Source organism: Amblyomma mixtum, chromosome 7, assembly GCF_055824585.1.
Source record: "Amblyomma mixtum isolate Tamu chromosome 7, ASM5582458v1, whole genome shotgun sequence".
NCBI classification, from domain to species: Eukaryota; Metazoa; Arthropoda; class Arachnida; order Ixodida; family Ixodidae; genus Amblyomma; species Amblyomma mixtum.
In genome coordinates this window covers 84,155,979-84,183,680 of record NC_143018.1, presented here as the reverse complement: position 1 = coordinate 84,183,680, position 27,702 = coordinate 84,155,979, and the positions used below count along the sequence as shown (strand labels likewise).

At 46.6% G+C, this 27,702-nt stretch overlaps 1 protein-coding gene across 1 annotated transcript in view; it reads left to right on the top strand.

Annotated features, from left to right (window-relative positions):
- Positions 1-21,406: 21,406 nt before the first annotated feature.
- The window catches only part of LOC149336663 (uncharacterized), a 40,072-nt gene continuing 33,776 nt past the window's right edge, over positions 21,407-27,702 (top strand). Inside the window, exon 1 of the mRNA XM_089554200.1 lies at positions 21,407-21,540. Within this exon, the coding sequence (XP_089410326.1) occupies positions 21,439-21,540 (102 nt within the window). The 5' untranslated portion in view covers positions 21,407-21,438. The remainder of the gene's footprint in view (positions 21,541-27,702) is intronic.

Genomic DNA, 27,702 nt, shown 5'->3' with positions numbered 1-27,702 from the left:
TAAGGAGCGGGGGATGACTATTTTGAGGATGTCAGTGCAGGTTAAAGAAACGTAGGTGGTCGAAATTTCCGGAGCCCTTCACTATGGCGTCCCTCGTAGCTTGAGTCATTTTGGGACGTCAAACTCCGTTAACCAAAGCAAACCAAACCAAACCAAACCAAACGCTGCTTCATGATGGTGGGTTGGTTTATGGGGTTTAACGTCCCAAAGCGACTAAGGCTATGAGAGACGCCATAGTGGAGGGCTCCGGAAATTTCGACCACCTGGGGTTCTTTAACGTGCACTGACATCGCACAGTACACGGGCCCCTAGAATTTCTCCTCCAAAGAAATTCCAGCCGCCGCGGCCGGGATTGAACCCGCGTCTTTTGGGTCAGCAGCCGAGCACCATAACCACTGAGCCACCGCGGCGGCGCTGCTTCATGACTCGAATTAACTCTGTGGTACCCACCGCCTTGCCATAACGCGCCTCGTGTAGCAGAAAGCGTTAGGATTCATTCGAGTGCCACATAAGCAATAACACGCCATGTTTTAGAAAATGAATTGGAAGCGAAAAGTATGCCCTTTGTTACGTGCAGTTTATGAGTGCGTAAGAACTGCCCCAATGGAATTTATTCCCCACTATTTTCTGCAAGATTTACTGCTTAGCTCTGTTTATTGGAACTAGATTTTAAAAGGCCGCATGGTTTCTACACGTTTGACATATTTCAGCAGCAACAGTTTGGGTAGATTGTATACGGTGGGAATTAGGTCAGTATGTACGGAGGTCTGCTGAGGTTGTTACGTTAATTAATGACAACAAAATGATGAGTGGACAATTTGATATTTTTCGTAGGCGCACCGACATGCCCATGTTTACCTTGATTGCCAAGACACCGGACAGTAAAGGACAGCAAAAAAGCAAGAGAGAAACACAACATAATTAACTTTTTTGAGACTTACACGTACGTGATAATCTTCGTATTCTTGTCGTTACATTCTCACGGGCTTTTCCAGTTTTTATGTCTTAATCTTTTTTGCATTTTTTAACTAAACACCTTTTAGCTGTGTCGTCAGTTGACTCATTTCAAAGACTTTTTCTGTTTTTTAGTTTTAATCGTTTTGAGCGCGTTTTCATTGTCACTTTTTTAGCCCTGTCGACTGTTGACTTTTCAGCGCGGCTTTCGCTACGATTTTGCTTTTATTGCTTCGCTCTCTTGTTGTCACTCTTTTAACCGTGTTGGCTGTTGGCTTTCATCGACATCATTTCAGATTACCTTTATTATGCTCTCTGCGTTTCTTTTTTCGAATCTGTCTCCACCCCCCCTGTTTCGCTTTTTCCGGTTGCGTTAGATCAAGAAATGACGGCGTATCTTTTTGTTTTTTTTTTTATTTTAGAGCGCTTTTCTGTCTCTATATGAAGTTCTAATTGGCTGCCTTCTGAGATGAAGTTGCCAGTTTAGCGAAGTTGTGTGTCCTCCTTGTCCTCTTCTGTTGTTTGCCAGCGTTGTTCTTCTCTGTGCGACAAGTTGGGCATTCACTGCGAAAACATTGTCGCCTCCGCAACGAATACAGCCATTCTTAATGAAATTTTATGAGGCAAAAAACTTAATCCCCGCCAATGTGACGTGCAAGACCCAGCCATCTGATATGGACATCAATGGCGCGCTGAAGGCGTCCTACAGAAGACTCGTCATCCAGGGCATGCTGATAGGAATCGATCGGCCTGCGTCGCGAGTCGGATCTTTTCGCTCGCCGCAGTGGAAATAATGATTAAGGAGGCGTGGGTGGAACTGAGTGGGGACTACCGAACGAATCTGTTCCTAAGAAGGCGACGAAGGACGCTGTCGAACACCAGGCGCCGTTGGTGCAAATCTGGCTTGACCTGATTTCAGCTCAGATTACATTGTGGGTGCGAACCATGACCCCACATCGAAGATACATACGCCGATTGTACATTAAATGCGAGCACTCCGTGACTGACTGGAATATCACCAACACGATCACGGTGAAATGCGGTCAACCACGTCTTGCCATCAAAGCTTCAAATGCAGTTTGTTTTATGCTACTCTGATGCAGCTCGTCGGCAGTAGCCTTGCGGCGAGGCTCACTTGAGTCCGCTGGAGAGCAAAGAAACTTTTGATAGAGTTTTATTTGAAGAAGAATATGCGCATAACGCAGTTCTTTAATAAATAAACGCCACTTTCGTATCTCTTTGTATTTTTGACGCTAAAATGGGAAGTCCACTTACTACGAACTTCGGATACAACGAACGCAGCCCACAAAATCGTCAGCATTGCTATAAGTGGGTTCGAGCGTATACGTACAACTAATAGTGGCGCCTACAATTCTTGCAGTTATTTCCACGCGTGGTTCAGGGGGCGCCTATTTTTCTTCATGAACACAGTACAGAAAAAAAAGCTGTCGGGTTTAGAAATAAACAGCCGAGATTGTAACGTTTTACAAATATCTTACAAAAGGCATTCTTAGAAGTCGAATGCGGGAAGGCGTGGGTGCAAGAATCTGTTTCCCGTTTTGTGCCGCCTATTGCCGCAAGTAACTTGGAATGAGAGGGCTAAGTCGGGCTGGTTGGTTCATGTTGAAGGAAACGACGAAACAGCGCTGACAAAGCGCTGACAACAGCGCTCTCATCCCGTTTGTCAGCGCAGTTTCGTCCATTCGTTCAAGTAAATTTGACCTCTCAAAAGGCTCATCGAGGCATCCGACATTCGGCATTCAACTGCTGGTAGATATTTACCGATGCATTCTGAAGGGCCGACCAAGCAAGGCAAGCCAGCTCGAAGGGGTAGCCAGTCGTACAAGCCGCGCCCCTTATCGGGGCATCGGAGACATGTATACATACTACTGGATTCGAAAGCTGGCAGGAAGAGCTTATTCCACGTGACGTTCTAATAAAAGAATTTTTCGAAGATTTTAACCGCTCGCACCAAGAATGGGACACCGCTTCCAATATAGGGTGTTGAAAATAAAGATTGACAGATTTCTTAAAATTAGGCGCTGTGAGGGGCGAAATCGGCCTCTGCACGTAAGTTTTACCTTAAGGGGGGACACGAAGTGAGATGATAATTGTCCCTCTCAGGCACCTATTTAACTAAAACATACTGATCAACTTTTTAGCCACTGCCCCTAGCATGAATATTTATACTGAAAACATAGAGATGGTCGTATTTCTTAACCACTCAGTTTGGTTGAATTCGTCTAGAGCGCGCCTGCTCAGAGATATTCGCCCCATATTGTTCAGTGATTTCGCGTAATTACACATGCAAGGTGATGGTAGTCGATGCGAAACTCCTCCATTGTGTGATGCAGCTGTTGCGTCGGGCGTTTTTTTCTCTTCAGATGTCCGAAAAGTGAAAGAGAAACAGTTGTGAGCTTCATCGGTCGCCCTGCGCCGTTGACAGACGAAACGCCGCTTCATGGCGGGTGGAGTTTTGCGCCAATCGTCACCGCATTGCAGACGCAATAACGCGGATCGAGCTGAAAATTCAGAAGAAAATATATCGCAGCACTCCATGATAAGAGAATAGTACGAAGTGGTATCGTGTTAAATCATGCCTGCCTCTCAGTTTGCAATATGAACATGCCCTCTTACTGCTGTCACAAAAGAAAATTCAATAATCGAATTTAGTTGATTAGGTGTCTGGCGGTGAACTCCTCACTTTGTATCCCACTTGATGCATAAATTATGCGCAGAAGTTTGGACATATCTCTTAAAGGTTAATTAAATATAACCGCACAGCTTAATTTTGAACACCCTGTATATCGCGATCTATCCCGCACGTATTATGAAGAAACTCATGCAAACATACGTCTTCCTCTGGAAGAGCTGGATCAGGAGACTAGCAGCTAAGCCCGTCGGCTAACGGTCTTTAACCCTTTCGGCCCTGGATTTTTGATTTCGGCCGTAGATTTTTTTGCCCCGCGTTTTTACGATGTCTAAGGTCCCATAACCACGCAGTAAAAATTTAAAGCTTGTGGTGCGAGTATTAATCGATTTGCAGGTGTGGTGTCAAAATCGGACATCAGGGCTCAATGGGTGTAAAATGCTAGTGGGACCGTTTTGGTAACCGTAACCGACAAGAAAAAAATTAACGAAAAATTTTCTTATTTTGCAGTGTGGAGACCTACAAAGAAGCTTTTTTTACTTTGTAAGGGATAGATAATCTCGCAGTTTCCACAAAAAACTTCGCTCGCTTCTGTTTACCTTGCGTTTTGTATCATACCTCCGCGTTCTTGTTCCTGCCAGGTTTGTGTTCCAGTTTGTGTAAGTCACGTCAACAGCTCACATGTTCAAAACTTGCGTAGCCTTCCTGGAAGGCGACTGTGCTCAAGATAAAGGCTTTCCTCGAATCTGTAACGCCCTCCTCTATCGAGCTTCACGAAGCACTTCCGTAGCGCACAGCGTGAAGGTGGGCAAATCTAAGTTCTAAGCTTGTTCACGGCACACTGCATCTCGCTTCCGCTTGTTTTCAAATCAGCTGTTTGTTATAGAAGAATTCATAAAGTGGAACATAATCTCGTTGTGTCTGTGTCTTGACCGAATGCTGTTCCCTTCAGGTGACAGGAAATTCCCTTTCATCCATAGGCTTATGAGTTCAGGATATCTGTTGGCCGGGGAGAAAGCAAAAGCTGACTATCAGCACACCAAATACGCTTTCTCAAGAAAACACAGCCAAACACGCTGCATAGACCCGAGTGTCGAGGGCGCGCCACACGTGCTGCACGAGCGGCGGAGCGCGAGTTTCAGTGTAAATACCCCGGTCGCTTCTTGTAGCTCAGTGTCTATGCTCAAAGCTCAGAGGAGGAGGAGAGAAGTAAAAGAAAGGAATAAAAGCGCAAGGTCAGGCGTGCATTTCTTCTCGCTATTCCTTTGGTCCGGTTGCTGTTCGCCGACATCCGCATGGTCATTTCCAGGCTCAGTCCGAATATTCACCATGTATGATAGCGAAAATTCAATTTTACAATTCATCAGAAAGCAAATTTTAAGATTTTTTTCATTTTTTGTAATGAACATTCATGTCAGGAGTCCAAAAAGGCCGTTAGTTTAGGTGCATCTGCTAAAATACTAGCAGATTCTATTCTACAAAAATGACCTATCATCACTCAATGGCCACCGCTGGCAACCGTTGAGCCCTGATGGTGTCAAAATCGCACATGTCAAAAATGTGTTCAAACGCAGCGTCTACGCATTCCGTAATATTTACGACGGGGATGTGAGCTTGGATAGGCGTTTCACATAACATATAAAAATCTGAGCGCAGAAGAACGAATGGTTAGTCAGATAAAAATGCACAAATTTGCTACACCTCGGCTTCTTCACACCATGCCTCCCATGCTGCTACTTCTTCTTCCTTAGACCGCACAGCTCAATGGAAGTCCGTGAACAGCGATGTCTATAGCAACAGGGATCCCTAAGGAACTATTGTATTAAAAATTAATAGTATTTTCTTCTGTTACTGAGGCGTGAGCGTAATATTTGTGTTGTGGTGTCAATTGACACCGCAAGGGCCGAAAGGGTTAAGATAAAGGTTCCCATATGAAGTGCCGCGTGTCTGTGTCGGTCGATGGAGTGGTTTTTAAATTCCTACCGTTTGTGGTGGGCTGCCAGGAACCACTTGTGTCCGTTCCACACAAACACACACACAAAAAGCTTCAAGGACAGAGTGCAGGTATTCCAATCCCACTGCGGTGTACTTGTGACGCCGCAAATAACAGCGATATTGGTTGAAGAAGAAGTACATAACTCACGAGGTGGGCGTCACGAGAGCGGAGTTATCTGCAAGAGGAGGAAAAAGAAGGCTTGCACCCGCGCACGGTTTCCTGTGCGCAGGGCGGGCGCTCATCGCTGCTACTCGGATCGACGTCGTAACAGACGTTCCAGGGCTTCAGGCACCGAGACAATCCACTTCCCGGTGAGTGGCAGCGGCATTGTGCCTGAAACCGGCGAGCTTGCTCCAGCCCTTGTAAACGGGAGATCTTTTCCACAGCTCACGTCCTTCACTTGGTGCATAGGGGACGTTAGCAAACCAGGTCTGCTACAGAGACGGGAGGTAAACGCGCGGTGTGAGCGCCCAGACGTCAGTCGGTGGTCGGTTTCACGTACTGATAGTCGTTACCAGGAAATCGGGACAGCCCACGGCCAGTGCCGCTAAGCCTAGCGGCCTATCACGTTCTCTTCTGCAGCCAATCTTTGGCTTAGTGGTTATGGTGCTCGGCTTTTGACGATGAGTATTTCGACGGAGGCGAAATGGTATAAGCCAATCTACTTTGCGGTGTCTGTTCACGTGCAGCGGCTAGCGCAACTAATCAGCTCGCTCCACAGCGGATCCTAATTCCAGCCACGGCAATATTTGTTTTATTTGTTTATTTATGGTTTGCCGAATGTCACCTTCAAGGTCAAGCTTCACACAAACCGGTTGCGAAAGCACTATTTCGCAATGAAAACCGATGATTCGGTTTTCATTGTGAAGTAGGGCTTTCGCATTAGAACGTTTCTGGCCGGTAGTACATAGGCGCAAGATTACAGGTTCTGCAAACGTGGCCTAGTGGTGCTTCACACTCCTTAACGCAGAGCCCGACATTGGCCTTTTGTGTCGTCGTTCAAACAGCGCCCGCTGCGAAATAATACCGAAAACGATCCCAGACCTTCCAGCCTCTTCATCAGCGAAGTTGTGGAACCAACAACTCTACCGCCTGTTCATCACACATGTCCATCAGTCCTCTTTTGGCACGAAGAACTGGCCACATGCCCATACGTGGCGCATTATCGCAAACGCTCACTATCAGCCCTACCAGCGCTACCTTCGTCGTCCAGCAGTGCCCGGATTATGTGGTCCGTCATCTCTTAATCTGAAAAAATCCCGAATTTTCCCAAGCGCAGTTTCTTAAGCCCCTTGCACTCCAGAGTAACCACCATGGGCAGTTTCTGAAGTTTTTTTTTCTTATTCAGAAATTTGGGATGTTATCAGGGCTCATTCACGATGCTCAAGATATGCAATTGCTTTTGTTCTCTTAATTACGTTTCAACATTCCAGAAGCAGTCTTTTGATGCAATAACGTGCAGCACAGGGCCGCCGCGGTGGCGCAGTGGTTACGGCGTTCGGCTGCTGACCCGAAAGAGGCGGGCTCGATCGTGGCCGCGGCGGCTGGATTTCGATGGAGGCGAAATTCCAGAGGCCCATGTACTATGCGATATCAGTGCACGTTAATGAACCCCAGGTGGTCGAAATTTCCGGAGCCCTTCACTACGGCGTCCATCACAGCCTGAGTCTCTTCGGTACGTAAAGCCCCCATAAAGGATTAAACCACAACGTGCACTGCTGCTGACATTTAGCGGAGATATGACTGCTTGTCTCCTCTAAAGGGGTAATGTGCGCTAAACTACAGGCGCTAGCAAAAGCTTAGAGGACGCAAGTTTACGCCAAAAATACTGTTTTGACGTAGTCACGGACGCCAGAGCGGGAGGGGGGAGGAATGGCTTCAATGCAATACCCTTTAGTAAGATTACTGATATTCTGGGTCTCGAGTCAGGTCTACAAAAAATTTGTTCTCGAACAAGCACGTCCGATAAACGTTTTCGCTGCGGCTGCATGTACCGTTGATTCGGACCGGAGTTGCAGCCACTGCCTCCATTTCATGCCGCCAAACAATGACCCCGCCATTTAAAGGTTAGCGCTGAGTATAAAAAAATCTATCGATTCAAGGCGCAGGATGAGAAAGCGGGCAAGCCTGGGATACGAATGCTGCAAAACAGTATTGGCCAAAAACACTCCCTTGCAACGTAGGCTTCAGACCACGAGGACTCGGGCACAAAACAGGAACATTGTCCTTTCCTGCTGAATAAACAATGTCTCCCAAGTGTCACGTATTCAAGGCCATTCCCACTTTGCAATTATTAGCAGTGTATGGCAATTCGCTTGCAGTATTTTTAAGTAGGACCCCAGTTCTAAATTAGAACATTCTGTCGTAGCTCAGCCTTAATGGTAGGACGCGATAGTGTTAAAGGGTCAATGCCCTTATATACCGAGTTGGTTATTCTCTACTTTACATTCTTACATCACTGGGAGTCCTTATACCACTCCTGTCCCAGGGGTGCAGCGGTTAAGCGAGGCGCCCCTGCCTCGCCATGTATTGCGACCCCTCATTAATGTAACTACCACCTGCCACTGGGGGCAGTTTGTTCAGAATAACCTGGGCAAGTTGTGATGACGTCAGAAGGTTCGCGTCGCGTGTGACGTCGGTCGCCATTTCCGCTTGCACTTGCCCTTCTGGAGCTAACGCATTTATAACTGCCCCGTATACGCCCATTCGATTGCGGTATCCTGCTCAAAAGTACGTCACCATTTCGGGGACTAGAATTTTGCGTTAGGCCGAAACCTCTCTAAAGTTTGCACTGACTTTTTGAAGTTTGGCACCCGCTCGCTGGATCAGTAGAGATCCATAAAACCTAAGGATGCGCAGGTAGTGCTTGAAAAGGCGCCATATATCAGGTTGATACCGCAAGTCCGAAAATAACACTGCACTTACTATCAGCCTTGGCTCGCAAATCGTGCAATCGATTAAGAACCCAGGGAGAGCAGCTCCCCTAAATGCTATGCTCTCACTGATCTTGCTGTATCTATTGACTCAGGGAGTGGCCCCACAGTCTCTAAGGATACGTTAAATAATCATGTGTATTAAGCTGTTCGTACAAGTCTATTCTAAGCATTCTGTCAAGGTAAAGCACAAGGCCACAAAAACTCACAAATGTTGCTGGCATAAAGCCAAAACGAGAGGACTTAAGCATTGGTGTCCTAAACTTGAGTTAAATTACTCGCAACATATATGAAGAACACCCAAGAATTAACAGGCTTAGCATTACCTGAACAGGTCTTTCCTTTTTCGAAAGCAGTGAATATAGTTCTGGTATTATTTGTGACATTTAATCAATTCAAAATTAGAAATTGCGGTAAGTGTAGTTCTCGCGCAGAGCGAACAGTTCCCTTAGAATACGAAGAACGCTGAGTCGAAAAGCTGATAAAAATTACCAGCAACAGTAAACCTTAAAACTTCTGTGGCATATCTGTTGCTGCCTCTAGCCAAATCTTCTTTCGATGGAGACCTATATTTTGCAAACAATGGAAACTCGAAATGAAACAGTCGCAGCAAAAAAATCTATCCAGACTTGAGAATTTGGAATGACGTTTTACACTCGCACTTCGGTATCGCAATAAGCTTACATTCTTCTTCTCTATCTGTGACCGACGGAGCTTCTCTAGATTTCACCAAATTGTCACGACCACGTGGTCCGTGTATAGAGTACTTGTTCCTTAATAACTTCTAAAACATTTCAGGACTTCGCTGGAGAGCAGAAGGATTCCCGATGGACTCGACCGTATCGGTTTTCGTCGTGGACGGCGAGGTGAGCTGTCATTGAGTCCGGTACTTTTCTTTGCGCGAACTTCATTCTTTCACACAAATCAGACGCATTTAACATAGCGTTTGGCTCATGGTAGACTCACTAGCTCATGCGCTACAAAACACAGAACAACACAACATTCGCTTTTCTCTGTACGGGCAGACACAGGTAGCCGAATGAAGCCGCCTGGGATATACTACAGCGGTTGCAGAGTCACCGCGCCTTCCCGTAGTTGATCGGGAAGGAACGGATTGCGTGCAGTCATGCCAAATTGATTCTTAGTTGAGTGGAAGCCTATCCATATGCCAAGAGTCATCAGAATCTTGCTCCCCACGCCAGCCTATGTTGCGGTGATCCGGAGACAGTCTTCCCCCCCCGCAATCCCACTCCATGGATGTCGCATCTTCGTCCGCTAACCGCGGAGGGATTCATTCTCGAATGAGACAAAGGGCCGGCCATGGCGCTTGCAGATAATACCAAAACATTATAGAGGCGTTGCTCAGGAACAAAAGGCTACGTAAGAAGGGCTTCCAACTTACTGGTTCGGACAGGGGTGCGACTTTTGCACGCGCCAAGAATGGCGGCTGAGTCTTCCCGTAGTCGCCGAATTCTTGAGGCAAAGCCATTGACGGGGGAGGCGGCGATAAGGAGGTGATCGCTTCGCTGCCCGGAATCAGAAGCCTGGTGGCAGGGCACGACGGACTTTCCGTGCGCCCTGCCGCAGGTAGAAACGAGAGCATGGAGCCACAACCACTCGCGATGCTCGTCGGATCCCGAGAAGGCTCTCACCGGTCCGCGGAATTCCACGTAGCCGCCGAGATGCCACTCCATCCCGTCACAGCTTCCTCTTTCCCAAAAGATACCTTGCCCCCTTCTCCAGCCGGCACTGTCCCGACGCATGATGATGATGACGGTTGGCCACGTCGACATGGAGTGGGAACAGGTTTTCCGCACTATGGCAGATGAAAAAATCGCGTAACTAGTCAGCTGACTGAATATGCGTCGGTTGGATTTCTGTTCGGCATCTCTAGAGGGCTAAAAACATCACACAGCAACACGTTTTTGAAATTCAAGAAATTGATCGGCTAACGCCTGCGGCCAGCCACAAATCTGATTTCAGTCTGTTACCTACGTGTAATAGTTACAGCTGCTAGCCGACTCTTCTATTGAGCTAGTTAAAAACACTTATATTTTCTGTCTTGACAGTACAGCCAAGTATTAGCATGTTTAAGTTTGATCCACCAGCTAATGCAGCAAATTCCAAAGCCACTCAACCATCGCGTTGAGCCACTGCGATTTTCTATTACACGCAGATGCCGCAAATCTCAGCTCATTTGAATTAAGTATACCTGTCAAGCCGGCATGTACACTTGCTGCAGTAATCTTGGTTAAGATTGGCTGTGCATGCAAGCAAAAAACCAATAAATATATTACCGGGTATACTAGGTCCGTGTACCCCTGCTTTCTTTTATCCCGAACTTCTGACACTACAACACCAAAATTAACTTTTGTCGCGCTCAAAACTTGTGTTTAAAGCATTCGAGTCTTCGTTTGCGCGTCTATGTATTATAGACCGCCACTTTCACCTCAGTTTACCTGGAGGGCATATTACCGCGTCTACAACAACAGCCACTCGACGGCTATTATTCGGCACGCAGCTCGTGCGCCGCGCTGTTTTCTGAAGAAGAAAAAAACTGACGTTCCACCTTGGCCGTCTAGGTGTGCCGTCGCATCTTGTCGGTGTTTATGGTTCTCTCCCGTGTAGAAGCGAGCTACCAGCGCCAACTGCTACGTGACAATATAATGAAGCGCATCCTTCGTGCTAACTGCTACTTAAATTCTCCGTCTGTGTTTCACCACGCGCACATTTGCTGCTAACTTGGAAATATCGTGGAGTTCCAGTCTTCCAGCTAAGTTTGACTCAGAATAATGAAAAGGGAATTTTAGAAAGATAAACTTCGGATCTCTTACAGGCGCAAAGTGGCTTTCAAAGCAAATTCGACAGCCAAGCGTCGACGCTGTCACCAGAAGGGACAGACGAAGGGAGCGGTTTCTTCAGCCTTACGACCCTGGTCTACTGCGTGTTCGGAGTGATGTCCCTCCTCATCATCTGCTGCATGGTCGCCATCTTCAGCTGGTTCCTAGTAGAGGTGAGTGCGTACAGCTGCAGTCTTCACGTCAACTCAAGGTTTCAGTTGAACCACCAAGTGATGAGCTACGGCCTACTCCTAAACACCTATATGGTGGTTAAAAAGGAGTAAACCGTCGTCTAGCGCACGCCCTTTCGTAAAAGGGAGTTCCGTAGAGGGCAGCTTGCTTCCTTTTCGCTCGTCTCTGTGTAGAGTTAAGAAACTTCTTGTTAGGCGAGTAGGTACTTTGCAGGTACGAATTATTGTAGGTACGAATTGTACCTACAAGTGTTGTAGGTACGAATTGCGCACAAAAAACTCACACAGGAAAAAACACGAGGGAGACTAAAAGAGCGCAAACTATGAACTGGTGTTTATTCGATTCAGTGCCGCTTTATAGGCAGTGTGCACACGTGCCTACACGGAGGGGAAAGAGAGGATAAGGAGGCAAATCAAACCCTGCGCGACAATCCATCAAAAACGCTCCAAAAAATTAGTTTCCGCGTTGTACAATGAAACGGAGGTGTCACTCACACAGTTATCACCTCTTGCCTTGATGTGGTATGCCTCTAGAAGTTCACGGGAAACTTTGTCATTGCACCTGCACAGAATTCTGACATTTTTTAGTAGTGGCTCACAACCGTTGCATGCAATGCAATGAGCAGTCAAATTTGCTCCTTCTCTGTTCCTAATTGAACGCTGATGCTCCCCTGCGCGTTCATTCACGCAGCGTCCTTTCTGGCCCACATACACGCGACCACACTTGAGCGGAATCAGATATGCAACGGCCGTGGCGCATTTGACAAATTGTGCCGCATGCTTTATCTGGCACGCCCTTCGTCGAGCGCCTTCCGCGCTGGTCCTTGGGCACAACCCGGCGAGTTGATAGTTGAGCTGAGCTGATAGTGAAACTATCAACACCAGTTAATAGTTTGCGCTCTTTCAGTCTCCCTCGTGTTGTTTCCTGTGTGTGTCTTTTGTGCGCAATTCGTACCTACAACAATCTGTGTAGAGGTTTAGGTTTATGGGGTTTAACGTCCCAGAGCGACTAAGGCTATGAGGGTCGCCGTAGTGGAGGGCTCCGGAAATTTCGACCACCTGGGGTTCTTTAACGTGCACTGACATCGCACAGTACACGGGCCTCTAGAATTTCTCCTCCAAAGAAATTCTAGCCGCCGCGGCCGGGATCGAACCCGCGTCTTTCGGGTCAGCAGCCGAGCACCATAACCGCTGAGCCACCGCGGCGGCATCTGTGTAGAGTGTACGGCGGAGACCAGGAAGGCTCGCCAAATAGCAAATGTTGGAAAGAAGACTCAAACGGAGTCGATTATAAACACTGCTCCGAGGAGACATGAAAAACCTGAAAGTGAAGTTCGATTCATATCCTTCTTTAGGCTTGCGTTTAGAGAAGTGAACTAATTCGTGACGTTACGTGATACTCTCCGAATTGAATGTTTATTCAGTTTCTACTTATTCCTTCGCATTATGTGGGAGGGACTCTAAACGAGAAAGCCTAGCAATCGCTGTGGCTCCAGAGTCTGCTAGATTAGTGTGCGTGTGTGCGTTGGACTTAACAAAACCTTGGCAACAGTACGTCAAGCTGTTGCTAATTATGTCAAGCCAAACAAACGCAGGCTTGCCCACACGCACGCACGCACACACAATCACGCGCACACACGCACACACACGCGCACACACACGCGCACACGCGCCCACTCACGCCCACACACACGCGCGACATCGACCACTTTCGAGCAATGCTTTCGTATTATGAATTTCGATAATTCAAGCTGAAATTAGATCAGATTCGTTTTGTAAAAAGAGCTTATTTCGAACTAAAGAAAGCGCGGCTAGTGCGATGCACTAATTCGCTTTATACTACTGATAGCCACACTCATAACGGCGTTATAAGGATCAGCGTGATAAAAAGCAACACCTGATAAGCGGCTGTAATAGCCAGCCGCTGACGCACACTGCACAAGAAGCGCATGAGTTACACTGCGCTTGCTGGTCGGCGCCAGTAATAGCTGCGGACCGTAAGCCCGAGCTTCGTGCGGAGGTGCCCGAGAGGTGTTATTATGAGGGGGGCACCGCGGTTATATAAGGACGCCGTATTTTTTTATTGCGGCTCCAAACTATAAAAAATTATTTTTATTCATACTATCAATTAACTCGGTGTACCTGACGGCTACTAGCATTTCTAAAATAAGCCTAAAAAACTAAGTCACACTATGCAATTTAATTAAATTATCTCTAAAACAATATTAACATGCGCTGCAAAAGGTCCTGAGCTCAAGCAAGGCGTCGGGACACAGGCGGGTAATCATCTGAGAAAATGCAACAGGCGTAGAAAAACTGCCATGTTCCTGGTGCTTATTAGACCTTTTTGTAGCGCAAATATGCGTCAGAAAAACAGGGAACACGATTACACTTCACAAATCCGGTGGTAAGCACTCGCCAAAAAATTTCCATCCGAATTCACTCAGTAGCACATGCTGGAATATAATATAACATGTAATCTTTAAGCACATAGTTGCCTTTCTTGATGACGATTCTTTTTTGCACCTGCGCAACATATTTTTCTTAAATAATTCATGCGAAACACACTTGCTTTCATTCACTGATAAGATACACCGAATACTTGACAAGTCATCTTGCGCAGATGGCATTTTTTTCAGACTTCTCTAAAGCCTTTAAGAAAGTGCGTCATCAGTTGTTAGTTCATAAATTAAGTCATCTTAGTCTCGATCCTAACGTCTCCACAAGTATTGAATTTTTCCTACTTAATGGCTGGGAATTTGTAGTCGCTAATTGCACTACATCTCCGATTAATAAGGTGATTTCTAAAGTACCACAAGGATATGTCCTTGACCCGCTTTTATTTATAGTATTTAATAATGGCCTTCCTCCTACCGCGTCTTCTCATATCCATCTTTTTGCAGACAACTGTGTTATTGTCCAGGAAATCAGTAACTACAATGACATAGGCACTCTCCAGTGCCTTAATCTTGTCTCTAACTGATGTGGAACATTAAGCAAACAAGGGAAGGGGAATGAGGGGCTCGTTATAAATATGAGAGAAGCCAACAGCTACAGAAACCAAGGGGCACAGGGGATTTTTTAATTAATTTATTTATTTTGTGGTACTGATCAATATATAATATTAATGAATATGTTGTCGCTTAAAGGTAATTGATTAGAAAAGCAGAAGAAAAAACAACCACATGCCGCCGGTGGGATCCGATCCCAGGACCTCCGAATTACGCGTCCAGTGCTCTACCTCTGAGCTACGGCGACGGCTGTCAAATCTTCTGCTTTAAGGGTATTTATGTTTAACAAATAACCTAACCATGACAGTGTTCACCAGCGCCACCCACGTTCTTAAGCGGCGGACGCCGAACGTCCTGAGTTACCGCTGGTGTGACGTAGAACGCCATCGAACGGTGAGGGTGGAAGCTGTGTGAGAACATGAAAAATAAAATTAAACTTTAACAACTGTAAGTTCAAGCGCGTTTGCCTCATACCCAAAATTCTTCGTTTAAAACATTTAAATAGCATTTCTTTTGATTCTGTCGCATCATATAAGTACTGAAGTGTTCATATGAAAGGAAACTTAACGTGGCGTAAACATATCGAATACGTGACTAAGGCTAATCGCATGTTGGGGTATTTACGTTGCAAATTCTCCGCCGTTCCATCGTCCCTTAAACGTTTACTTCATAAAACAATAATACGTCCTAAACTTAATTAGGCCTCATCCACAAGGAACCCTTCTCATGCAAACCTCACAACTTTCCTCCACCTTATCCAAAATAATTCCGTTCGCTTCATCCTTTCCAATTTTATCCCTGCCACAATTATAACAGCCATGAAAACTCTTCCGTCCCATCCTTGCAATCTCGACAGAAAATCACTCGCTTATCTCTTTTCCACAATGTATATAACCATATCACGCTACGTGAAGATTTAATTTCACCACCCAAGTACATTTTCCGTCGCATTGACCATCGTCACAAGGTCGGGATTGCTAAATGCCATAGCAACACCTGTTTTCAGTCCCACCAGCGGGCCTGTTTTTTCTTTTGTTTTCTGATCACGGATCTTGCCATTGCCGCTTCTCGGTCAACCAGTCCTAATGAGGGCATTAATGATATTTAATTGCCTCTGGACTCAAATATTTTCAACTGAAGAAAAAACTGTAGGTTGTTGGCTAACTCTAGACAAATGATGACGAGAGCGGCATAAGGCTCTGTTAGGCGTCCAAAACTGAGAGACAACGTGTAGCTGTTATGACTTACAGTGGACACGTATGTGTAATGCCTATGTCTTATTGTTTTTTTTTTGGTTCGCTGTTATTTCGTGCAGTTTATAATAGGACCATCCGATGTGTTCTACGACGACTACGACTTTGGCGGAGGTGCGAGTGATGTGGAAGATGATGAATCTTCTGGTGATTCCAGCGGCTCTTTTCCGCCGGCATCTTCGCCTCCGGTGGCCGTTCGAGTGGTAACGGTCATGAGGACGAGCCCTTCCTCATCGAGTACAAGCTCGTCCCAGGCCACGCAAAGTCTGACGTCTACACTGACCACGCGAGGCACGACATCTACCACATCTACCACGACGTCCACCACAACGTCTACCACAACATCTACAACGTCGACTACAACGTCTACCACGACGTCGACCACGACGACAACCACGACAACAACCACGACGACACCCCCGCCTGGCCCATGCTCGACGAGTGATTGCCTCCTCCAAAAGGATTACCTGCAGCGGCAGCTGAAATTGGCCGCTGACCCATGCCAGGACTTTTACGAGTTCACGTGCGGCAACTACCAGGGTAACCCGAATGGCTCCCACTATGAGGTATTTTGTTTCTTTGATTATTCTGATCTATTGCCCGCTTACTTCTCATAATAATGATAATATTCTTTATTCCACAAGTTGTTTCTTCATCCTCCTCAATGGGGTATAGGATGGTAGGGTCCTGCATTACGAGGTGCTCATCAACAACTTCATAAAGCCATGGACCCTCCATTATTTGGTGTTCACACCTGGAGTAGATAAGAACACAGTTAATCACAGCGGTGAAAAAAAGCAAAAAACAGCCCAACTGTCCATGCGGTAGTGCTCAAAATGAGATTGAAATGCCTCACGGAAGCACGAAACAAAAAACGAAACAAAAAAAGCCGTAGAATAAAACGCAAGTGAGGGTAGGAGGTTCGTCGCCGATTGGGTTTCCGCCTCTCATTTCAATGCGCACTACTCTTTCAGCGCAAGTTCATGTATGCACATGCATATTAACGCCCTGGTGCGCTCGAAATAGGTGGTGTCGGAAATCCACAACGTATCGTGCTAAATGTGCACAAGTCCAGAGTGCGCAAACTTCCAACTTCAAGAGAAACACACCGTCTCGACGGAGAGACATCGGCTTGGTGAAACTAGTCGGCGTGTTGTGGACACACTTCGTTCTCCTCCCCCCAGCTCTTTCTGGTATTTGCAAATAAAGTAAAATACCCTCGTTTTTTTCCTCCACTACAGGCGCAGTATGCGTATATTATGACGTGTCGAAGAGAGCATGACAGAGCTTTGAGCAGGATCCTTTGAGACCACACCGAGGCTTGCACAGTACACAGCCGTGGCAAACTGACCGTGTATTGGCGAAGTGGGCTAGAAATCGTTGCATTAGGAGCGGGAATCCGGTGTTTGACTCCTTTTGAGCCGTTCGAGATTGGGGGTATGGGGAAAGAAAGAATTTGTGGAAGTAAGTTACAAAGAGAGACTGCTGTTTGGCTATTTAGCGCGAATCGTGTGTGGCCTGTGCTAACCGTACATCACAAATGTCCCACGAGGATATTATACATGTTGCAGTCTTTTATACGGGTGAAGTGTCGAGATTGGCTGGACCACCCATGCCGTTCTTTCATCTATTAATTGAACCCTACTTTTCCCTTCCTTAACAACCCAATTCCCCAACAAAAGGCCTTGAGGCTCCCTTTCTAGATAAACAGTTCATTCATTCATTCATTCATTCATTCATTCATTCATTCATTCATTCATTCATTCATTCATTCATTCATTCATTCATTCATTCATTCATTCATTCATTCATTCATTCATTCCAGTTCCTCAAGTTGATCTGACCACCCCGTAGGGTCAGAATAATGGCTTCACCCGACAGAATCAACCAGCTAGGAGAATAGTCAATATCTACGATCGGGATTTGGCTGTGCAGATTGATAGGTGTAGCTCTAAGCGATAATTGATATCACCTCGTTGTTATCGTAGAGGCCTGCATTCCACGTTCAGGTTTTCAGCGGCAGCCGTAGGATCTTAATTACTTATTGAGTTCATTCATTTGGACTTAACGCTTTGCGGCATGGCATCTAGCACATGATAGTGAATATTTTTCTCAGAAACGTCTTGCACTGGGTTCATGAAGTCAGTGATGCCGGCTACATTTTGAAATCCCTACTCGATAGAATGGTAGGGCCACTTTGTTGCTAGCGAAAAGATTCGAATTTAAAAAACACGAAAAAATGATGGGCGTCGTGACATTCTACGCTGTACCCGGAAGGTATTGTTTGGTGCTAAACTGTTTTTCTTTTTTTCAAGCGGCACAACATAGCACACTGGAGTTCAGTTTTCGTTGCCGAAACAGCTTCTGATTGTAAAGAGCACAATTAATTGGACATTAATGCATTTCCTTGATAAAAAGTTCTGCAAAATCTTTACCATGGAAGTGAGCGGCACGCGGTAACTCCTACGTTTTCTGAGCCATTTAAATTATAGTCCTGAAATAGAAGGTTCGAAGTATGCCGGTACTAAATTTCAGATTTCTCTCGATAGTAGAAATATAGCGTGTCTGAAAGAGTTAATAAAATTTGTGTACAGTAAATCAAATTAAATCATTTAAATTCTGTTCAGTGCTACCTGCTACTTTTGGAAGGCGGGAAATGGAGGAAGATAAATCCTCCTCTCCTTTTTTTTTTGACAGAGTAGAGGAAAAGCGCGAGAGTAACGAGAGAGAGAGAGCGGGAGGCGATGTGTGACCTAGGGGCTCGGGAAGTTATGGCCAGAGCGGAGGACTGCACATCCGGAAAGTGGCTTCTGTGGGCAGCCACTCTCCACTGCTGTGGGTAGCCACTGTTGTGGATAGCCACTGTTGTGGGTAGCAGAGGTTGACTACCGTGGAAGGAGGTGCTTACGGCGAGGGTGAAGAAAGACTGAAACCGATACTGAAGAAAGACTTCAGAAGAGAAGGCAAAAGGTGTGCTTTTCCTTGATCCCGCTCTGCATTCTAGGACACCAGTAATCTATATTTTATGAAGCCTATTTATAGGCACATAACAAGAGCTCATAGTCATTAAAACCTAGAAAACCACATCGAAGCCTCTCCTTTTTATCTCATTGGGGTGTTCATCAGCGGAAAATTAGGCTCATCATATTTCGGAGCTGTAGATAATTTACCAGAAGAAAAATAACTTAGGAACACATTCCATCGATGGTATACGAACACAACACCCACCGATGACATCTGGTTGTCTTTTCTTCAGATAATAACCAAAATTATCTTCCAGCTAAAAGATGATTGCAGTAATCTCCAGAGAACTACCTCACAGCGAAATAGAAAAGAAAAGCTTACCCGTATGCTTTTCTTGATTTAAATAGATGCTGCCTTCCTTATATGTACAGTCGCTATGCTTTGGAGTTTGATCTCCCTCCCGTTGCGCAATGAAATTACTTTTGGCCCAAAAGTCGCAGAAGTCAAAATTTAGGGAAAAAGAAAAGTAGTGGTAGCCGCACGAAGCGGTTCTCGCAAAAATTTGCCATAACGCAATTTTTTTTTAATAAACAATTTTATTACCACATTTGTGATCGCCAGGTGAGTGCACTGAGTAAACCGCTGACTCCTGGTGGCACCGTAATCTGTCAAGTTCAGCTATTCTGGCAGCAGAAGTTATGCCCACATTTTCCGCTCACTTTTGTTAAAAACCGCACTAGGCAAGTGCGTGCACTCTTCAAATTATCAGTGCGAAAGCATTACTAGTCCAGTTACGAGAAATGCAAAAGCCAACGGCGTGTGTTAGTGTCTGTACTTGCACATTGCACAGAAAATTCAGGGGGGGGGGGGCACTTTGTCGACCTAAACTGCAATCAATGAGGCGAAAGGCCTAAGCGCGGTGTTGCTTCTTGTGTCACTGGTGTGTGGTTAAGATGTTAAGCTTCGCCTCTAAGAGTGGAACGTGACAGCATTTTGCAACGCTGCCAGGGAGTCCACAGAACGCCACTGCCCATTCGGTTCTACGCCTTGCCCGTCGCTAAATTGGTTTTTGAGGAAAGGAAATGTATCTGTCTCGCATATCTCGGTGGACACCTGTACCTCGCCGTAACAGGAAGGGAGGAAAATGAGACTTAACGAAGACGCCGTATTAGCTAGACGCGCCTTTGTTCATTCCAAGCCATCCAGCTGGCATGGCGGAGTGGGTAGCGCGCTCCTCTCGCACTCCGGAGACCCTGGTTCGATTCCCCAAGTTGACCAATCACGTACTCGGTTTTATTTATTTATCTAGTCTGACTAGAAAGGTTAATTAGGCCAATTGGTTAATTAAGCAATTAACTAAGCTAATTCCCACTTATTGGAGCATCACTATACGATCCCTTTAATTGGTTACTAGCCAAAGTACAATTGGCCCCATTGGAAATTCGCGCACTGTGACGTCACGACAATTTCGACCAATTGAAAAGCGTGTCACTTCTATCGACAACTCCTGCTTATAACTATAAGGCATTAAAGGCTTCCGCCTTACAATGCCAGCTATCGCAAGAGAAATAGGATGACGCCATCAGGCGGCCATATGATTACCACAACCAGCTAAGCTCCGCCAGTCCAGACATTCATGTTGTTGTTGTTGTGACTGAGAGAAGAATGAAAAGGAAATTGCACGGGCCTGCCATCTGGCTCCAGCCGAGCCACCACCGCTGCCACGTGCAGACAGAGGAAAGTTAAAAGATCATGTCGATCGTCTATATATATACTCCGCCCTGGCCGACCTCAACGTGGCGCCAGTTTTCTGGACAATATTCGTGCCAAAATTGTGACGCAACCTTTTGTCGTACGGCGTTCTCCGCGGTGTGACACTATTTCTCGTGGCATATAGCTTACTTGTGCTAGTCAAGTTAGAGGCTAGCTTGTCACACGGATTCCAACCGACGACATATGCACCTTCAGTTGTATGCCTTTCCAGACTCTTTACCTATTTCCTTAAGACGCGGTTGAGGTGCCCATCGAGATGTGTGACAATACTGCGTCATTCCCCTCCTCAAAAAACAGTTCGTCTATCAAGATCGTCATGCAACCGTTCCTCGTACAACTATGCTGCCTCTACGGAAAAGCGCACACGTAGGATTTGCATGTATCAGACGCCAGTTATACTCCTAAAAACACCGTCACTGACGAATCGTGGTTTATATTATTCTACATTTTTCTTTATTATACGGCAATGAGTCCTTCATAGTCCTAACAATACCTGCTAAATAAGAAAATTAAATATTACGTGTAACGGTTCCCAAATAAGCGGGCAATTTCCGCATAGTGGAACATTTTTCATTCAGTGCTGGGCCACTTGTATACGGTGCCTTAACGAATGACAACACATGCTGCTCCTTCTTTCTTCTTTACCGGAACCAGAACCGAAACTCTGCATTGGAATGTTTTTACGCGAACTAACTTGTAGGCAATGGGCCCGTGCAGTGTCCCCGCAATGTATACCTTCAGATACTCTGCGTGTCACATACTTGCAGCTTAAAAGTTCTTCAAACCATTGATATCGGAAGGCTCAAGTTCGTTGCAAATATGCTTACCAATCCGCAGGCCGAGGAAGCCATTCGCAATGCTACTATAGCGGCCATGAATACGACAACGGTACCGGCGACGAACCAGAGCGCCTGGGAGAAAGCTGCGGGCCTCTACCAGATCTGCCTTACCTTCATCGACGAACGGAGGAATCAGGTTTGTCGGAAGAATAAAGAAGTTACGGGTGTGGGCAGATATGTTGCAAACGCACTCTGGGGGAGAGCGTGGCTGCAGTATGATCCGCGTTTCAATGTAGGCAAAGCGCAAAAGGCGCCCGTGTGCTGCGCCATGTCACCATCATCATCAGCCTGACTACACCCACTGCAGGGCAAAGGCCTCGCCCATGCCTCTGCGATTAACCCTGTCCTTCGCCAGTTGGGGCCACCATATTCCCGCAAATTTCTTAATCTCATTCGCAAACCTAACTTTCTGCCGCCCCCTGCTTCTCTTGCCTTCTCTTGGAAACAACTCCGTTACCCAGCGTTTATCTTGTCTTCGCATTACATGCCCTGCCCAAGACCACTTCTTCCTCTTGATTTCAACTAGAATGCCATTAAGCCGCGTTTGTTTTCTCACCCACTCCTCCCGCTTCTGATCTCGTAACGTTACACCTATCATTTTTCTTTCCATAGCTCGCTGCGTTGTCCTTAAGCCATGTCAGAGCCCATTAAAGGTCCCCAGGGGGTGAAAATTTTTGCGGAGCCCTCCACTACGGCACCTCTTTCTGTCTTGCTTCTTTCATTCCCATCTTTCTCCCTTCATCAAGGGTGCGATTGAGGTATCCCCCCAGTAGTTAGAGTAAATTCTGTATTACAAACTCGCGTTTTCATTTTGTAGCGAAATCTACATTGGCTACGAACTTGCGATTTCACTATGACGGTAGTACGAGGAGGCACAGAGACCAACCTTGAGCAGTTGCCTAGCAACCGCCGCAGCTTGCAGACGTCGCGCGCTCGCCGCGCCATCTGGCATGACGTCACACCGCGCGCCTCGCCGCGGAGGCGCTGTCGCCATTCGGTATGATGTCACACCGCTTGCCTCGTTGTTGCGCTCACCTTTGCTTTCGCTACGTATATCCTGGCATAGCTGAACTAAGCCACTACCAATTATGCAGCTGCGAAAGGTGCTGCCATTTCGGCAATCCTCATGCTCCTTCAAACTATGAAGTCGTGGTGCTTTCCTCGTTGCGCAAATTTCTTGCCTCTTCGCAGCGCACCTTCCTACTGAAAGCAGCGCAGTGTTCGTGCTCAAGGCGACCGGAGATGCTTGTTTCCGGAATGCGAATGTGCTCATATCGAACACAGACAGAGTAATTATAAATTCTCAAGCAAGGTATGGATGAGGTATTTGCGCTAGAGAAGATGATTTTATTGCATTGCCTTCCGAACCATTATACAAGTGGGTAGCCGAAGAAAAGGCAATCAGTGCACAGCCATCAGTAAGTGCAACAACAAAACCAACGCACATGAACGTAGTGTATATGAGGTGTATTGAACATAGTCTTTGAACGTATACGAACCTGAGAATACACTGAACGTAGTGACTTGTCTATTCAAAGGTCCTATGCTCTGGTCAAGATATAACATAAAAGTAATGCAGCCTGCAGAGAAACAAAATTGCTGGAGTCACTGTGTCGCATCTGTAAACCAGAAGGATTTATGATTTCGTGCTCCTTCCTGAAAGCGGAATGACTCTGCTTTTTGCCTGGCCGCCGTATCCCTGTGCTTGAAATCCATAAATTTTTATCATTCAGCAGAAAGGCCCATCTTGGGTCCCTGCTGCTCAAACCCAGCACGTTGCTCGATTATTCTGTAATCACCCCGAAATGCCCTGCCAGCCATACGTCTATAACTGTTTGTGACGGAACAGCGCAAAACACCGGGACAAGAGACAAGCGCTGACTTACAACTGGTTTTTATTTCGAAGAAACACTGCTTCTTATACCTTCTTCCCCCTCAAAAAACACAACAAATGCGTCACAACCATATCGTTCAAGCGTCCAAAAAAACATAAGATAAATAATCACAGAGATTTATAATCACATTTTTAACATTTCAAATTCTTTATTAGTCAAAGCAACAGACGGCGTGGTGACACAATCGTCGCGCAGACTCGCTATCGAAGCTGCCTCGATTATTTCCCTGACTAACTGGTCTTTGTGATTAGCCAGGGAAATAATCGAGGCAGCTTCGATAGCGAGTCTGCGCGACGATTGTGTCAGCACGCCGTCTGTTGCTTTGACTAAGAAAGAATTTGAAATGTTAAAAATGTGATTATAAATCTCTGTGATTATTTATCTTATGTTTTTTTTGGACGCTTGAACGATATGGTTGTGACGCATTTGTTGTGTTTTTTGAGGGGGAAGAAGGTATAAGAAGCAGTGTTTCTTCGAAATAAAAACCAGTTGTAAGTCAGCGCTTGTCTCTTGTCCCGGTGTTTTGCGCTGTTCCGTCACAAATGAATAACCAACATGCCCAAGCTGCTGTCCTGGTCTATAACTGGCCCCGTGCAAGAAAGCGCATCCCGAAAACGACACCCAGCTGAAATTAAGACAAGATTGTCTCATTTTACACACAATAATATGAAGTCTACTTCTCTCTCATCTTGATTCATTTATAAACAACATGCTCACCGTAGTTATGTGCAAAAATGCGCTCACCATGTTTGCAGGTGGTCTACTCAAGAGCCTTAGCAATGAATTTTTTAGTAACGCTTGACATTAAAGCAGTGACATTTCGGCAAACGTCTTCGTTATATCCTAGGCTCAAATTCTTTATATCCGAGTTTCGCTCCCAGGTCCCGAATTTTCATATCAATATGTACATCACGAAAGGACTATTCGTTTGGTATCACGCGCATACTTCCGCGACCTCTGGTTCGCCTGTAACGACCCTCCGAAGGTCGTCCCCATTGCAATTTCGAGGACCAAATGTCGTCGGTGCGAATCCCTAACACAGACTAGGCTTCATTTAGGCGAGGAATAGTGTGCACCATATCGTGCCGATTCGTTTGCCACCACTCGGAACCCTCTGTGTCAAACGCGTGGGGCACAATTAGGTCACCAATGTCGACCTTAAGTGGTGCCAATTTTTTCACTCGCCCCGGATGGCGCATATATATATATATATATATATATATATATATATATATATATATATATATATATATATATATATATATATTGTTACGGCCTATATTGACGGCTGCACTGCGATGGCCATCATCCGTTCAAATGTGGCAGGGGCGTTACAAAGTCCGAAAGGCATGACCTTAAATTGGTAAAGCCCATCAATGGTGACGAAAGCTGTTTTCTCGCGGTCTCTTGCGTCAACAGAGATTTGCCAATAGCCGCTACGAAGTTGATTGAAGAAAAGTAGCGGGCGCCATGTAAACAGTCCAGGGCATCATCTATGCGCGGAAGGGGTTAGACGTCTTTCTTCGTGACCTTGTTGAGATGCCGATAGTCGACGCAAAACTGCCATCTTTGGTCTTTCTTTTTCACGAGCAAGACAGGAGATGCCCAAGGGCTCGATTATATCGTTGGCCAACATCTTGTCGACCTCCCGCTAGATGACCTGGTGCTCTTATAGCGACACATAATAAGGCCTCCGGTGTATAGGTGTGCGATCGCCGGTGTCAATGCGGTGAGCCAATGCCGATGTTCGACCCAGAGGAGCAGGAGCAAAGTAAAAAATGTCGGCTTAGATGTCGGCTTAGGACACCAAAAGGTTGTAAAGATCCTCTGCGTGCTCGGGGCCCAGGTCAGAAGCCATAATCGCAGAAACGGATTGCGGAACGTCGGCCGGGATGGCGGGCCCTTGTGAGACAGTAGAAGGGGGTCCAGGTGAGAGAGCACTGACGGTAGTCGGTGAGAAAAGACAAGGTAGCGAGCGATAAGCCGGCAGGAAGACCTTGTTCTGACAAGCCGAAGTTGAGGACAGGAAGGTAGGTGCTATTCTTCGTGATACTCGCGATCAGGTGCGGAAGAACATTGCGGGAAAGAACGACACCAGCGAGTGGCCAGGCAAGATACACACCATCAGGAACAGCAGGAAACGGTGGCATAGGCAGGTAAACGGTAGAGTCGGGGGCAGGCGAGGGTACTCAGTGGAGCGAAGGCGGGTCGTGGAGCTTGAGGGTGTGTCGGCTGAGCAGAGAGGCAGATCCAATCGAAGAAGGCCGCTAGAGCAGTCGATAAGGGCAGAGTGAGCCATTAAAGAGCCAAGCCCAAGGTTCACATTGTGAGGCCAGTGTTCGAGGACGGTGAACAAAACTGGGATGTGACGACCGGCAACAGTGATGCGGGCAGTGCACAGGCCAGTGACGGCAGCAGTGCTGCCATCAGCAACGCGAATGGTGGACGAAGAGGCAGCGGTCTGGACTTTTTGAGGCGACGGCAACAAGATGAGCTGAGAACCGAGACTTAGGCACCAGTGTCAATGAGGGCAGAAAGAGGAACACCATCCACAAAGACATCGAGGATATTACACGGCGAAGGTTTGGGCAGTAGAGGATTTGCAGGTCGACAGTATACGTGCTAAACCAGGCTGCCTGTGTGTCTGTGCCAACCCTGTGGCTGTGCGCGTATGGTTCGTTGCTCTCGTCCGACCGCCATCTTAAATCTACGAGGGAACAGGACAGGAAATGTTAGAACGTGAGTATTAAGAGCTCACGCTCTTAAAACCGGAATATTCACACCATGTTGTGCCGGGAGGTCTTGAGGCCGTATGCATTATATGCACTGTGCCATTATACGCTCTGATGGCCACACGGCATGTTTCCTGTGCGACTACGTACAGGGCTCTTTCTTTGTTCCTTCATTTCCATAGCTCTCTTCTCACACGCAGACGTTGTGTCCTGGTTGATGCAGCCCCATGGGCAGCAGTCTTTGAGAGCCAATCAATAACAAAAGTAAATCTTGGCATGCAGTGTCCTGCCGTTGGCAGCCTCAACGATGGCATTTTCTGCACCCATAGGAACCTACCTTTTATGGCGAAGTGTACTCATTTGAAGATACAGGTGGCCATGCAACTCATCCACAGTACTTGAGAACTAACACTCTCTGAGAATCTCTGAGAACACTCTCTGAGAACAAAGCCCGAAGCGTTCCTTCACGTTCGCAGATATCCGTGGAGGAGTCACGCTGGAACCAATGCTTCGGCTGTGTATCGTAGACGGCTATTTGAATCTGATGATCTTGTGATCAAGAATATCAACATGGCACGTTGGCGAAGTACAATGCGAGGAAACGTGCTGAGATTGAAGTAGAAACCGAAGAAGAACGAGAGGAACTACTCCACATACCACAAGACACCCTTCTCTTTAAACAAGCAACAACCAAGTCAAGTCACACATATACAATATAGCTAAACCGCAGGAAACCGTATTTAACCATGCTTAGTAGAGCTTCCGCTCTGTAATCTAGGTTCAGTAGGGTTGAACCCCAGCCAAATTTTCACTATTGGTGAATTCCAATGGCAGATCGGGATCAAGTTTTTCTGCTCGGTTTGGATCAATCGTATTCCAATGGTAAAATGGGAGCGCGAGTTGTATGTTCCAATGGCAGATCGGGATCAGGCGTAAATCCCGGATCGCTCCGTGGAGCAGCGATTCTTGATCTGCCGAAATCGGCGGATTTGACCGGAACCTCGCGTGACGTTTTCGTTTCCGCCGCGTCTGCTTCCGGTCGCGACCGGCAGCAGCCGCTTCGTTCCTGTCGTCGCTACGTGGTGAGCCGGGCGAGCCGGGACAGACGGGCACTTTCCAGTCAACAGTGGACGACAATGATCTTGCTTCGAGCCGTGCGGCACTAAGTTTGCTTCATGGAAGTGACAGTTCCGACTCGGGCACTGAAAGCCCAGAGTCCAGCAGTGAAGATTCGTCTGAAACGGACAGCGAGTGTGAAGCTGCCGGCCTGTATATGCCTGCCGCCGGCGTCAGAAAAATGCGCTAATATTCTTTGTTCGCGTTCATAACAAGCCCTGGAGTAGAGGAATGTAACAAATGAATCATTTTTGAGGATCGTTGGCCAATACCGAGTTGCTGGTAGAAGTGATAACTGCGATACAAGCAAATTTCTTCCTGATGCCCAGTGCGGCTGGCCTGCTGTCTGCTAGCTCCGCTGTTGGAGGCGTCGCAGAAATCGATCATGTCTTTATTTTATTATGAGACGAGGAGCACAGTAAAACGGTGACGCGAGTAGCACCTTTACTACAGCGCTGGCCAATTCCGAAGCGCCCTCAGCTGCGGCATCGATGAAAAACAGTTAAGCTTAGCGACGACTACGGCAGCCAGGGAGAAACGTTGGCCGGGGGGCAG